Source organism: Oryctolagus cuniculus, chromosome 10, assembly GCF_051225735.1.
Source record: "Oryctolagus cuniculus isolate XC-2025 breed Fujian yellow rabbit chromosome 10, ASM5122573v1, whole genome shotgun sequence".
NCBI lineage: Eukaryota > Metazoa > Chordata > Mammalia > Lagomorpha > Leporidae > Oryctolagus > Oryctolagus cuniculus.
The window spans coordinates 98,288,186-98,302,965 of NC_142876.1; the positions used below are offsets into that span (position 1 = coordinate 98,288,186).

Genomic DNA, 14,780 nt, shown 5'->3' on the forward strand with positions numbered 1-14,780 from the left:
AGCTTTAAGTCAAGTCCCTGCGTGGTACAAACAGGGAGCCAAGAGCAAACCACCCATTTAAAATGCTGCTGCAGCCCCTGGCCAGCACCCGGGGCTGAACAAGGTCCCGTCTGCTTTACAGTCCCCCAGGCTGGGAAAACAAGGTTTCACTAAAAGAATCTGAGTGAACCGTGCCCCTGTCCCGGGAGAGCTGTGCCGGGCCGGCACAGGCTGTGTGCACCCCACCACGCCACACCGCACTGCCCGTGTGCAGATGGCCAGGTCGTAGGCAGGGGCAGGCGGAGCCAGGGTGACCAGGGACTGGGGAGAGAACAGCTACCTACTTTGGCCTGTGTGTTGGGAGAGGACGACGGGGACCTGCCTTCCTCCTGGCCCCCTCACTTGGCTGCTGGCTAGAGCAGCAGGGCAGACAGGGGCTCCTCCGGGATGACCGGAAACCGTGTAGGCCGCTTCCACCCGTGCTCAGGTACCCCTCCCACCCCAGTCCTCGGCCTCTGTGGTGCCCGTGGCTGAGGGCTAACGGCAGCCTAGTGCTTTGCTGGAGGCATAATAGGCTCGCCCTCCATCTGGCAGGATGGTTCTTCCCATTTCACAGATGGGAAAACTGACCTCAGGGCCGCATGCCACTCCCTTTGTGCTCCTGGCTTTCCCAGGCTGATGCCCCCTTCCCCAGCACATGTGCCCCTTGCTCTGCCTCAAGCAGAGTCCCCCCTGGCCAGCATTCCCCCAACCGCTAAGCAGCAAGAACAGAAGCAGTGGATCTGGGGCAGGGGCTTACATCTGCACAGCTGGAAGTGGCCTTGTGTTGGTAACCCAGAGAGTGAGGGAAGCTGGAGGGGCCGAGGGGGGATGTCTGCCTTGGTCCCAAGAGCGGTGGATAGGAGCTGTCATTTGTGGGGACGTCTCTGGGAGGCAGAGAGACCCAGGCAGGGACATCGCAGGCATCCAGGTGGGGGAGTATTGTCCAGCCCCTTCGGCAGGACCCGACGACCCCCATGCCAGCCCAGACTCATCGAGAGGGTAGAACAAGTGCCAGTGACCTGGAGGTGAGCTTGGGGGAGCCTGGAGATGCCTGGCCCAGCTGACACCATGAAAACAGGAGCTACATTACCCAACTGTGTGCCCCAGATCCTGGCCTGGGGGGTTCTGTTTATCCGCTGAGTCAAAGGAGGAGGGTCGACGGGCGAATGGGTAGTTGGTTGAGTGGGTGGACGAAGAGGTGCGTGATGAGATGGTGAATGAGTGGGTGGACGATGGGCAGGACGGTTCGAGGAAGGGTAGGCGGTTGCATGGATGGTGAGTGAGCAGGTGTGTGGGGAGGTGGGTGGGTGGATGCGAGGGTGAATGGATGAATGGATTGTTGGTCGGCTGGCGGGGCCGGGGGAGGGCTGGATGCAGGGAGGAGACACCCCTCTGTGTCAGTCGGCCTGGAGCGCTTTGTTCTCCGAAGGTCCTCGCTGAAACTCCGGAAGCAGGACCCTGACTGTGCCTACGATCGTCCCAAACACCGACGGGCACTCGGCCCTTCCTGCCTCTCCGAGCCCCTTTGCTCAGGGGCCGCTTCTTGACTTGTTCCTTCCCGAGCCGTTGTACGTTTGATTCCCCAAGGTACAAACTCAAGCAACCGTCTCTGAGCTTTCTCAGTTGCCCCCCAAGTCACCGTCCCCCAACCATCCCGTCCTCTTAGCTGCTTTCGGTCCTGGCTGCCATACCTGGAGGCATGGAGAGGCTGGCAGCTGCCTGGCGTCCACAGTAGGCTTTATTATCCCAGCCCCTCCCATAGACCCCGCCGTGCGCCCCTGGGCCAGCTGCCTCCATGGGGCCACTGGGTAGACTTAGAACAGGTTGGGGACAATATAGTCCGTGTGGACGCCGTCAATGAGCCCTTCCCCGTTGTTGTGGACGAACCAGCAGGCGACCTTGGTGCCGGCCCTGGCATCCATTCTGTAGTCTCTCTGAGAGCCCCTGGGAGAAAGCAGAGAGGGTGCTGTGGCCACGGCCCTGTGGCTGGGAAATGGTGTGAAGGTGGCAGTGCTAAGAAGCAGAATGAGGTCACAGGGTTACTCTTGGGAGCGAGCTGAGTGTGGGCTTTGCCTTGACTTGGAGGAACCTAGACAGGGCCAAGACCTGAGAGGGAGGCCAGGGTGTCCCACAGAAGGCGAGAGCCTACTGGCGAGTGTGCCTGGGCAGAGGGGGCTCTTTCGGCCTGTCCTGCTGCTGGGTGGGGAGCCAGAGGGTACCTGGTGACGGTCAGCTGGCGGTTCTTCACCACCATCGTGGCGTCGGGCTTGGTGGGCTCAGAGCCTGGGTGGACGTCAGACACCTTGAAGTCGAAGGGGTGGAAGAATTGCCCTGGGAACGGACACAGTCGCACTGTCAGCCCTTTTGCCACTGCCACGGTACCGTGGCCACTGGCTCTCCAGGGAGGCTGGAGGGTGACCCAGGGCATGTCTTCCCCAGTGCTCTGAGCAGCCTGCAGTCAGCCTCCGTACCCAGCAGCCCATGCGTCCATGCTGACATCCGGTGGCTGTCCACCACGTAGAAGCCTAGAAAGTCCTGGTGGATGGGGTGATTCTTCCACACCTGGTGCAGGATGACCACAAAGGTAACCCCTTCCCCAAAGGAGACCACCATGTTCTTCTTCCTGTTGATGGTCATGGACAGCCTAGGAGGGAAGAGGCAGGCAGAGGCGTTGTGTGCCACCGGGCGTCTCCGCAGCGCGCGCTCTGCGAGGCACGTGGGGGCACGCGGACTGCAGAAGCCATCTCGGGAGTGGCCGAGAAGCAGGCCTCGTGCATGTCGTGTGTGTCCTCCACGCTTCCGCATCATCTCAGCCCCTGACTTCCCGTGTGAGCCCGGGCGGGTCCTGCCCCCTCGCTGAGCCTCTGTGGGAGCAGCGCCCCTGGCCTACGCACCAGACTCGGGGGCTGAGGAGTTTGAGAACTAAGAGTTCAGCCAGAGAAGACGCAACCAGGCGTCAGTGCTCAGAACTGTTGAGCTCCCGATTCTGGCTCAGATGGGGCACCCGGAGCTGGCTGGGGACCCCTGGGGGCAGAGGACGAAACGCTGGGGCCCCCAGTCTGCCGAGACCGCGGGGGATCTCCTTTCCTGGGATTTGTCCAAACCTCTGATGTGCCGCCTCCAGCCCTCACACCTTGGAGAGCTCCCGGGAGGCCCGTACCCATCCTGCGTGACCGTGACTGTGTCCAGCCAGCTGAAGGTGCTGCGCCCGACCTCGTTCCACAGGCTGATCTTCTCCGTGGTCACCTCGATGCGGAGGTCCATGTGAGCGCTGGCAATGCCCAGTTTCCCAAAGTAAGTCTTCCTGGTGGCAGAGTCCGGGCTGCTTTTCTTGTCGCCGATGATCTGCCCATTCACGGTGAGGCCTGCCAGGGGAATGGGGGCAGCGAGAGAGACCTGGCCTGGAGGCCCACTAAGGGGCAGCGGTGTCTGGGCCCCAGGAGACACCAGGACTTCAGAGCCCAGCCCTGACTGTTCCCGGACACCCTGGCTCTGGCTCACGCAGGGATGTTGCCGATTTGCTGAGTCTGGGTCAGTGAGTGTCATTCAGAGGAAAACTGTGTCCCCAGATGCAGGTGGAGTCGCCCCGGGCCCAGGCTGCCTGCTAATTGAGTTGTCTGTCCAGTAGCACTTGGCACCTGGGGACTTGGCGAACCTGTGGCCCAAGTGTCCCCACATCCGGCCTGCCTGGCTGTGCTGTGCGCGTGTCACCAGGCAGAGTGAGGAAGACCTGGCCCCTGAGCCCGCCCGCGGGACTGCAGAGCCACCTGGCCCGGCCCCCCGCCCCCACCTATGGCCGGGTCCTGGATGAGGCGCAGCACCGTGCCCGGCTCTTCGTCGATGTTGAAGCAGATGGCGTCGTCTTGTTCTGGGACTTGGATGATGAAGTGGGGGTCTCCGTCCACTGGGGACACACGAGAGAAGAGGCCGGTTCCCAGAGCCCCTCGCCGTGCCTGCGGCCTCCGTGGGCTGCGTGGCCAGGTAGGGAGGAGCCCGGGAACTCACCGTAGTAGTAGGGCGTTCCCAGCGGCGGCTGGTAGCTGGCTGCGGACCCCAGCGGCGGCTGGTAGCTGGCTGCGGATCAGGGGAGACCGGGCTGAGCTCGCAGGCGGCCCTGGGGAGGTGCTGGCTCCTCCACCCAGGGTGCGGCTCTTGCCCTGGGCCTTGCTGCTCTCCAGGACTCTCACTCCTCCCCCTCCCCGCCCCCAGCACAGCGGTCCATCTGCCTGAGCCAGAGGGGCCAAGTACTCACTCCGGTAGGCCGAGAATGAGGTCTGAGAGGTGGCTGCAAGGAACCAAGGAGCGGTCAGGGGCGGGGCCTCGGGGCTCCCGCTCCTCTAGCCCCAAGCCTTTTGCCTTTCTTGAGGCTACCAGTCCCCAGGGGACCCCAACCCTGGCAGGTGGAAGATGGGGTTGTGACCCCCAGGTTTGGGCTTTAGAAATGGGCCGTGCCCAGGGAACCCCTTTCTGGCACTGCTGTGAAATGTGATAAGATGTGGTTGCGATGCTGGGGCCACCGCACTTTGTTGTGGCGGGGGACAGGGCTGCTCTGGGCTGAGCCGAGGGTCAGCGCCTGCCCCTCGCCGAAGGCTCTGATGTGTATTGTCCTCCCTTGAGTGGGGGGGCACCCTGAGTGCAGAGAGGGTTCAGGTCCGAGCCCAGGGCCCTCCCCCGCCGGAGTCCCTGTCCCAGCTTCTGGCTCCCTCCCGGCCACCGCTGCAGCTCACCCTGTGCTTGCTCTGGGCGCAGCAAGGAAGGAAGAAGCGGCATCGTTAGGAAACACAGCCAGTGGGGGCAGCCAGCTGTGTCCCCACGGGTGTCCCCTGGAATGAGAGGTCCCTAGAAACCAGGGGCCTGGCCTGGCTGGGTCCAGCTCTTTGCTTCTCAGTCCTGATGGTGCCAGCTCTCCCCTCACATCGGTCACGCAGGCTTGCAGGGCGAGGTCGAGGTGAGGGGCACAGTTCCAGCCTCTAGTGCTCTGGGGCCGCCTGTGTCACAGTCCCCAGATGGCTAGGAGCCTGCTGCAGGCCTGTTTGTCAGGGAGGAAGTCCTTCTTCCTGTCTGACTGAGCCCTTGCATGCTGCAACCCCAGTCCCTTCCCTTGAGTGCCTCTTTCCCACAGCCCTTGAGGCTCAGGGGCGCCCACAGACCCCACCCCACCCCCACACTGACCACCTGCCTGGCTCTTGGCCAGGTTTTCCCGGTGCCCCTGGACCTGCCGCAGTTTAGCAGGCCTGGGTCTTCGCAGCCTGGGCCCGGGTCCAGGAGGGGTCCGCTGCACCTGGCTTCCCTCTTTGGACCCACCTTCCCCAGGCTTGTCAGCAATGGCCGTCTGGTCCTCATTGTCCTCGGGCTTGGTCACCACCATGGAGGTCAGAGGGGTCACGAAATGATACTTGAGGGACAGGTCCAGGGCCTGGGCAGTGAGGTTCTCCTTCTCCTCACCACGGGCGTTCTTGCTACGCGGAGGGAGGAGCCAGGGGTCAGCAGCTGGAGAGCAGCGCCCGGCCTGGCTCCTGGGGGGCGGCGGGGATGCCCCCCACCTCCCGCTTTGTGGTCCCCCACTGTGGGGCTCAGACTAGAGCGGTTCACCAACTCCCTTGGCCGAGCCTCGCTTCTCTTGAACGTCCTGATGATCACTCTGTGAACCGAGGCTCAGCCCTGCTGGGCCCTTGCCGGCCCTCATGGCTTCATCCCACTGAAGCCAAGGTGGGTGGGACCACCAGGAGCGCTCTGGTCAGCCTCGCCATCCCTGGGCTGCACTGGGTCAGCAGGGAGGGCCAGAGTGGGGCTTGGGGTCCCTGTGGTCTGCCCTGGAAAGATTTCCTTGGCCAGGCCTGGTGTGAGGTGCCCTTTTCTAGGAAGTGGCATCCCCCCCCCGGGGGGGGGTCCAATGTGTGGGGGCGGGGCCGGAGACCCAAGGTAGGCGGGGTCACCGTTTCTCCAGCAGCTGCTCGATGGTGAGGTAGGCCCAGAGGCGCTCTATGTAGTTCCCGAAAATGTACTCCCGTTCCTTCAGGGCCGCCTCCGTCTCCTTCAGGTCCACCTCCTCCGTGAAGGTCAGGTCGTTCAAGGCCTGGGGCAGGGGCACGGCTTGAGAGCCGGGTCTAGGGGCTGCTACTTGGGGACCAACCCCTGCACGCTGAGCCCCCAACCCCAGCCCTGCTCACCCCGTGTCCCTTCACATCCGCCTTAAAGCTGTTCATGTCCTCGTCGGCCAGGCGCCCGGCCACCACGATCTCGGAGCCGTCGTAGAAGTGCTGGTAGCTGTTCTGGGTGAGGTCCAGGATGGCGTTCTTGGGGTACTCCATCTCCACGCTCGTCAGCAGCGGGTTAGCCACCTCCTCGTAGAAACCCTGCAACCCAGGTCGGGGCTGCTCATCGCAGGCAGGGCGGCCCTCCAGCCCCTGCCTCCTGGCTTTCACTTCTCTGTGGCCCTGACTGTGGCCCTCGGTCTGCGGGAGCCCTCCCGGCCCCCAGGAGAGGAGGCTATGTGACGACAGCCTCCAGGACACAGACGGGGAGGCAACACGGCTCCACCTGCCCAGGTGGCGATGCCGCTCCCTGCCTGGGCCAGGTTCAAGCACAGAAGAAGATGGGCGTGGGCTTCACAGGACGTCCAGTTAAACGTGCATTTCTGATAAGCAATGAATACATCCTGTAGTATAGGTTTTCCCCAGTGACACATGGGACACAGTACTTGTGGTCTCAGGCAGCCACAGCAAAGCACAGGAGCCTAGACCGGGAGCAACAAAAACATGGGGTCTCCCAGTTCTGGACATCCCGTGTCTGATCAGGCAGTCCCAGGGAGAACATGGGTCTGGTCTGTGTCGCTCAAGGACAGAATCAGAACCGGTACTGGGAAGCAACCGAGACAGATTGCAACCTGAGAACTATGGAGCTGCCCCACAGCGGCACAGCTACCTGAGGAGGCAGTGAGCCCCCTGTCCCTGGAGGTGTGCAAGACGAGGCGTACGTGCAGCTGGAGGTTGGCGTCGGAGTCCTCGTAAATGCGCCGGGCAAAGCCGTCGTTCTCCAGGGCAAGGCTCTCCAGGAAGTTGTAATTGAGATTGTTGCCGAAGCCCAGGTTATACAAGGGGAACTTGCCCCCGATGGCGTTCCGCACGTTCTCTTGGATTTTCTCGGGTCTGCTCTCCCCTGCAGGAGCGGGGGGGGGGGGGGGCATGATCACACGGCCAGAGCCCCTATCCTGGGAGGAGGGTGGAGAGGCCTGGGCGGGGCTCCCAGGCCGCAGGTAGGGGACGCCCCTCACCAGAGTTGGCGTCCCCGTCGGTGAGCATGATGACGATGGAGGTGCTCCGCTCGGGCACCCTGTGCTCCTCTCGCGCCGTGTTCAGCATGCTGATCCCTCTCAGCAGCCCATCATTGAGGTTGGTGCCTGGACACAGACAGCCAGCCCTGTGGCCAGGTGTTCTTAGGGCGCCGGGACGCTGGGGCAGAGGGGGGGGCAGCAGGCTCTGAGCGCGTGCCCCAGGACCCTGTCTGCCCACACGGGTGGAACTCAGTGCTGACCGCACGCTTCAATGCAGGAGTGCATGAGTGGTGCACACTTCAGGGGGCGCTGAAGGGGCCTTTGGACAGCAGTCAGCTGGGGGGAGGGGCTGCTCAGGAATCTGCCAGGAAGAGGGTCCCCCATGGCCTTGGCCTGCCGGGGCTGTGGGGCCCCACGATCGTGGGGGAGAAGCAGGCAGATGGCTCTGGGCATCTACTACCCGTTAAGGATCCCAGAAACTAAGCAGGGTCAGGCCTGGGTAGCGCTTGGGTGGCAGAAACAGAAGGAGTGAGTTGCCGTAGACCACACGGAAGCTACCCCACGACCCCTTCTCGAAGCCTGAGGACCCCCGAGACCAGCAGGGCGGAGGCCGCAGCCCCGTCCGCTTACTCCCTTGATCCTGGATGCTCTTCACAAAGGCCCTGGCCTCCTGGAGGTTCTCGGGTGTGGCTTGGACCAAGTGTTCTTTCCAGGTGGTCACGTCGCTGCTGAACAGGATGAAATTCAGGTGGTCCTCCTCCCGCATGTCCTCCAAGATTTTGAGAAGGGCATCCTTTGTCTGGGGAAGAGAGAGGCAGGCGGACAAGGAGCAGCAGCGGGCGAGGCCTCTTCCCAGCCCAAGAATGGGCGGGGCTGTTCGTGACTGGTGAGACTTAACAGGCAGAGTAGATTTTTTTTTTTTGACAGGCAGAGTGGACAGTGAGAGAGAGAGACAGAGAGAAAGGTCTTCCTTTGCCGTTGGTTCACCCTCCAATGGCCGCCGCGGCAGGCGTGCTGCGGCCGGCGCACCGCGCTGATCCAATGGCAGGAGCCAGGAGCCAGGTGCTTTTCCTGGTCTCCCATGGGGTGCAGGGCCCAAGCACCTGGGCCATCCTCCACTGCACTCCCTGGCCACAGCAGAGGGCTGGCCTGGAAGAGGGGCAACCGGGACAGAATCCGGCGCCCCGACCGGGACTAGAACCCGGTGTGCCAGCGCCGCTAGGCGGAGGATTAGCCTAGTGAGCCGCGGCGCTGGCTAGAATAGATTTTCATTTCCCATAGATTTGGGCGAGTTCCATGACAGGCTGAGTGGATGCAGTACAATGAGGAGGGTTCTGGAATGTGGGAGACTAGCGAGAGTGGGTGCGCCTGAAGGCACTTCAGATGGAACCACTTCCACCAAACCATACAAGCCAGGCGAGAGCACCAGGACAGCTAGGGGAGTTAAAACCATCTGTCGTTATTCCTGTCTCTTTCCCCTCATGCATCTGAAGTTTCTCTCGTGCATGATTTGGTGATAAGGGCTATGATAAGTTCAAGTTTGTATCTTTATTACATAACTGTTCCTTTTTATTAAAAAGATTATTTGCAAGTTACAGACAGAGGGAGAGACAGAGTTCTTCCATCTGCTGGTTCACTCCTCAAATGGCCACAATGGCCAGAACTTGGCCGATCCGTAGCCAGGAGCTTCTTCCAGGTCTCCTGCAGGGGCCCAAGGAGTTGGGCCATCCTCTGCTGCTTTCCCAGGCCACAGCAGAGAGCTGGTGCTCATGTGGGATGCCAGTGCTGCAGGCCAGGACTTTAACCTACTGCACCACAGTGCCAGCCCCCAATGATTCATTTTCAGAATAAAGTCTTGGGGCCGGTATTGTGGCATAGCAGGTAAAACCACTGCCTGCAATGCCCACATCCCACATGGGCATGAATTGGAGTACTGGCTGCTCAACTTCCGATCCAGTTCCCTGCTTATGTGCCTGGGAAAACAGCAGAAGATGGCCCAAGTGTTTGGGCCCTTGCCATCCTTGCGGGAGACCTGAAGAAAGCTCTTGACTCCTGGCTTCAGCCTGGCCCATCCCAGGGCATTGCAGTCATCTGGGGGAGTGAACCAGCCATTAGAAGATGTATCTCTCTCACTAACTCTAACTCTCTTTCCCTCTAACTCTGACTTTCAAATAAATAAATCTGAAAAAAAGAATAAAGTCGCGGTCCACTTTTTATCATGTGAAGATGAAGTTGTCTTGATTCTGATATTGGAAACCCTGTCATCTTTTTTTGTATCTACCTGTTATGATCAATCATTGTGTTGTTTAAAATGTTCTTAGTGTATATTTACACTTGCTTTTCCCTTTTATGTTCCGTGCTTTTTAACCTTCAATCTGAAATACATTTTTTCTAATATGAGATTTAGGATTTTTGAATATAAAATATGTTAATATTGATTGTTATCTTTATTACAGAGTTTATAATACATTTTTTAAAAAAAAGTGGCAGGAGGCTTCGCGCCTTCCAGTGTCCTGGCCCCGTCCTCCTCTTGCCAGCAGCACTAGCATTTCCCACTGGAAAAGAAACCTCCCCCTACCCCCGTTCTCCCACCCCTAGCTCTGCCTTGGCACTGAGGATGGTACCTGCTCCAGTTTCCGCCCATACATGGAGCCACTGACGTCAATCACGAAGACCACGTTCTTGGGCACCACTGGAAGGCCTTGAGGTGCAAAGAAGTGCACAAAGTATCCATTGACAATCTGGAAAGGGCAGAGAGGGGTGGAGGTTGCTGTCCGCGTTGGCAGCAATGGGCAACCTTTCTCCAGCCCCAAAAGAAGATGTTTCTTTCCCATCCTCCAGGGGGCGCTATCCCAGCCAGGCGGGAGCACTCAGACTTGGGCTGCCGGTGGACGGTGATGGTACCAGATGCAGCTGCTGTCCCTCCTGCCAGGGTGGCGGCTCAGCCAGCTCAGCAGAGCCACTGGCACATACCTGTATGTTGGCCGGAGACTCTCTGTTCACGTCGTAGGTGATGGTGAAGTCCCCATTGAGGAGGGAGTCGGTGCAGGTAGGACATGAGCGCTGCTGGTCTAAGCTGGGCTTGAACGAGACATGGCCCTGGGGGACAGGATGGAGGGCCTTGCTTAGCTTGGCCAAGGGCTGGGCACTGGGAGACTGCCCTAGGGAGCCCTCACAGGGAGGAGCCCTTGGGTGGGCAGGAACCAGCAAGGGCTGGAGGCCTGGGCAGCCCTGCCCGCAAGCTGGTGAGCACCTGGCCCCCAGGTGCCATGGACACAGCTTCTCACCACACTGCGGTCTTTCTGAGCACCTCCCGGCCCCGTGGAGATCAGGACCTCCTGGGAGGGCCTGGGCCTTTCTGAGTGAGCCTTAGATTTGCCTTTGGCTAGGCCCCCGTCGGAGCTCAGCACCAAGGAGCCACTTGGGCAAGGGAGTTTTGCACCAAAGAAAGGAACCTCACGTTGGGTGTTAGGATGTCGGCGCCAAGAGGAGGGGGAGGGGGCAGGGAGGAAAGTGGGCATCTGTCCACTGCCCAAAGCAGAACAAAGGGAACCCCGGCAGCACTGGTGCTTGCCTCCGCCAAGGCCTGGCGTGTCCCACCGGGGTCGGTGTTCCTGCCCCTGCCCCACTAGGTCTGAGAGGCGTCTACACCACCTTTTTCCCAGAGAAGGACTTGGTGAGGGCGCTGCCCAGGAGGTCATTGGTGATGAACGAGGCCTCAGCGTCCAGCATGCTGATGCCCTGGGGCTCAAAGATGTGTGCGTCGATCTGAAATGCCAAGGGGAGGAGTCGCCATCAGTGACTGACATGCGGAGGTCGGGGGAAGGGGATGGGGCCGAGGCGAGACCGGAGTGATCTGAACCAGGGCTGAGGGTCAGCCTCCAGCCAAGACACCCACAGGGGCTGGCTGAAGGGTACTCGGACCCAAAGTGTTGTCCCAATCGCACCACCCCTGGGGCCGGAGTACTCTGCGGTGCCCAGGCTAAGGGCTCGCTGTGCCGGAATTTGCACATGTGCCCAGTTACAAGCCTGGCGGAGGCACTTGGTGGTGCTGTCCCACAGGCCCAAAACCCAATCTGGATCTGCCGGGTCCAGCCCGGCCTGCCCTCCTCGGGCCCCGGATGCTATGTAGAGCCACTGTCACCCTGCCCCCAGCCAGGCCCACGCTCTTGCATTCTGGACCCCGCGGGCTCGGGCTCCGAGCTCTGCCCCAGGGCCCTCCCCACACCACGACGGTTTCAACAGGGGCTGCCCGCGTGCAGGATCACCTCAAAGTGCTTGACCAGTTGCTTGGGCTGGACCTTGAGGTACATCTCGTACTTGCCCTTGTGTCTCTTCAGCAGCTCCTCATAGGTGAGCTCAAAGGTGACCTTGCTGCCCGCGGCCACGTTCACGGAGACGGTGAATTTCTCCAGCTTCCTCCCGGAGGCCCTGAATGGCGTGCAAGACAGTGACCACCCCCAACGGCCGCCTGGGCCCCCTCTTTCTTGGCCCTGGGTTCAAGTCCCAGCCCTGTGCTAAGGGAGACCCTTAAACGTTCTGAGCTGCCTTAGCTACAATCTCCCGACGGGATCCTTTGTAAACTCCGGGCACATTGTTGCCCTAGCAGTAATAGTAATGTTGTGGCTGCTCGCGTCTCTGAACAGGCCCTGGCCGTGGGGCTCTCCGCTCTCACTTGACCAAGCCTGCCGTCTTGCCCTGGGACACGGCCTTCTCGTATTGCTTCTTGGCAACCTCCTTCTCCTTCACGTGGCCAGGGTAGGTCACACCGTCGATGGTCCTGCCGAGAAAGGCAGTTTGGGGAGCGTCGCCCTGGGCCAGGGTCCCCCAGCCCGGAGTCCAGAGCCAGCGGTCAGGGTGACACCCACAAGGTGAAGTTCGTGATGAAGGCCGTCTTGGGCAGCTCCACGTCAAAGGAAACCTCCTTGGCCGTGTCTGCGCGGTTGACAGCCCTGGTGGTGACGACATTGTGCGCGAAGCGGGAGGTCACCTTGCAGTTGATTTTGGTGCTGTAGATCTCAATGCCGTTGACAGCCTTGGTGGGGGGTGCATGGGGACGAGCAGGTGGTGAGCAGCCAGACAGGGGCACGGTGGGGGGGACCAGGTCTTGAGCCTGGCTACCTCCCTTCCTACCGCCCCCTTGTAGCTCCTGAAAGCCCTGCTTAGCGAGCAGCCACTGCAGCCTCCTCCCCCCACCGCCCGTTGTTGGCCACTGTGGTTCTGCTGTTTGCTCCCCCACCTTAGCACTGAACTCTGTTGGTGCACAGCTACAGCTGGTGAGATCTTGCAAAAACCCAAACCTGGCCCTGACCCTCTCCTGCCGAAAGCCTCCCCACGGCTCCCACCACCCTTGGGAGGCTCCTCCCCTCGGCCCTGAAGTCCCCCGGAGTCTTCCTCCTGGTCGTCGTCCTGAGCCCCAGGTTCTTCCTGCCTCTCTTGCACACATGCACACTCACACTCGCACGCCAGCCCTCCTCCCGTGTCTCTTGCACTCCTCCCTCCTGTGTCACGGGGAGTCCCAGACACCCTCTTTGCAGGGCGAGAGACTGAGGGAGGCGCTGGGAGAACCCGAGGGGAGCGGGATAGAAAGGTGCCGGGCGAGGGGCCACAGGGCCATCGTGGGTGCTCGCAGCCTGCACACAGAGCCGAGGGCCCGCAAGGGCTCGGCAAGGGTCGGGGGAGGCAGGGGTGGTGCCCCCAACAGGGGGCTCGTTGCCCCGGTTGCAGGGGCCGTGGTTCCGTGGTGCTCTCCCCCAGGGTTCTTGTGACATGGGCGTCTGCCAGGACACGGGGCCTGGAGCTGCTGGCCAGCTGTTCAGGCCCCCACCTTCAGCCCTGGGCAAGCAGCTCCGTCCTGCCCTGTCCCACCCAGCCCCCATCCTGGTGAAAGTTCTCACCCCTTCTGGAAGGCTCCGTTTCTGCAAAAACAAAGGCAAACACAGGGGTTAGGTCAGGGGCAAGGCCAGCATGGCCTGGGAGCAGGTTCTGCACTGGGATCAGGGTCCAGCCATGCCCACCACACACACACAGACACCACACACCACCACCACCACCACCACCACCCCTCACACACAGACACACACACCACCACCACCACCTCTCACACACACACCTCTACCTTGAGGGGTCTCCAGACACAGAGCCCTCCCAGAGCCATGTGCCAGAGAGAAACAGACTTGGAGTACAGGGGGCAACTGAGCTCCAGAGAAAGGCAGGGCGGGGGGTGCAGAGCCCGGGGCTATCTGTGTGCCCTCTCTACCCCAGCCCTTCTGTCTCATTCCACCCTTCCCTGACCCCGGGCCTCCTTCCACAGCAACCCAACCCCCACCACTCCCACTAGGACTTGAAACTCAGCATTTTGTAGACAACTCGGACCCTCCAGCCCCTCGGTGAAAGACCACGGCCTGGGCCGGACAGCAAGCCAGGATGAACCCTGGCAGGAACCCTGTTTGCCCAACGTTGGGCACTGCTTCCAATGGCTCAGAGAACTGGCCCAGGGAGCTGCCTTCTGCCCATTTGACCCCGGAAGCCCCAAGGGTGAAGAAGAGGCTGACTCACCCCCAGCAGCCGGAAGGGGCTCCCCGGGAAGCCAGAGGCGGCCAAGCTGGAGAGCAGAGCGAGGACGAGGCCGAGCCACTGAGCAGACGCCATGGCTGAGCGTGCAGGCCTGGCCCACGCTCCTTATATGAGCCAGCCTTGTGGTTTCCCAACAGGGTCAGTGACCTGCACGGGGCTGGAATGTGGAGGCGGAGGCTCTTCCCGGCAGCTGGGCAGGGGTGGAGGGCAGAGCCTTCATGGGGGTGTGTGCAGAGGGCCCGGCAGGCATTGTCAATAGCGCTGGGGCACACTGAACGGGCAGCAGGCACGGAGGCCCTGGGAGAGCAGGTGTCAGGGAGCGGGCCCTGGGCTCCCTGGTGTGGGTGCGGGAGCCGGGTGTGGAGCTGCATTCTGCGCAGGTGGCCGTCTCAGCATCACCACCTCTTGTGCCTGTTGCCAGTGTGGCCTCAGCTCTGGCCCCGAGCACGGTGGCCCCCTCCTCCTCCTCACAGCGGGCAGGGCTCGGAAGCAGGCCTCTCACCCTGAGCCTCAGACCTTGCACACTTCTCTGCTCTGGCTCCTGAGGCCTTAGAGCTCCTGCAGCCCAGCGCTTCCTGTGGTCTGGCTCCTACTGTCCCTCTGGAGCTTCCTCTCTCCCGTGGCATGGGCCCCCCTTTCTCTGCAACCAGGGGCCAAACGGGTGCCGGTGCCTGGGGAGAAGACCCCGGAGCGGCAGCCTGACCCTGGCCTTGGGACATGTCGCCCGCAGGGCCATCTGCCGCACCTGGGGTTGCTCACGGGCATGGCCCTGTGCTCCCGTTCACGGCCCTGCAGCTGCTTGTAGCGCTCCGGGCTGCCGCCAGCTCCCCAGTGTGTGGCTCAAAATAGGGAGTCTGGGACTTCTCAGGGGCCCCCCAAGGGCCAGAGACCTCCGCAGGGACAGAAGCAG

The 14,780-nt window shown here is 61.5% G+C and overlaps 1 protein-coding gene across 4 annotated transcripts; it reads right to left on the minus strand.

Annotated features, from left to right (window-relative positions):
* Positions 1-1,739: 1,739 nt before the first annotated feature.
* On the minus strand, positions 1,740-13,953 carry ITIH3 (inter-alpha-trypsin inhibitor heavy chain 3). 4 transcript variants are annotated; one of them, NM_001082008.1, is given in 22 exon segments: positions 1,740-1,965; positions 2,241-2,352; positions 2,493-2,665; positions 3,182-3,386; positions 3,812-3,925; positions 4,027-4,095; positions 4,274-4,306; positions 4,749-4,760; positions 5,326-5,480; positions 5,958-6,097; positions 6,192-6,377; positions 6,998-7,179; positions 7,295-7,420; positions 7,925-8,093; positions 9,919-10,035; positions 10,268-10,393; positions 10,949-11,062; positions 11,563-11,725; positions 11,970-12,074; positions 12,163-12,329; positions 13,192-13,212; positions 13,853-13,949. In NM_001082008.1, coding segments are annotated over 22 exon segments (2,712 nt in total). In that variant the 5' UTR covers positions 13,946-13,949; the 3' UTR covers positions 1,740-1,835.
* Positions 13,954-14,780: the final 827 nt, after the last annotated feature.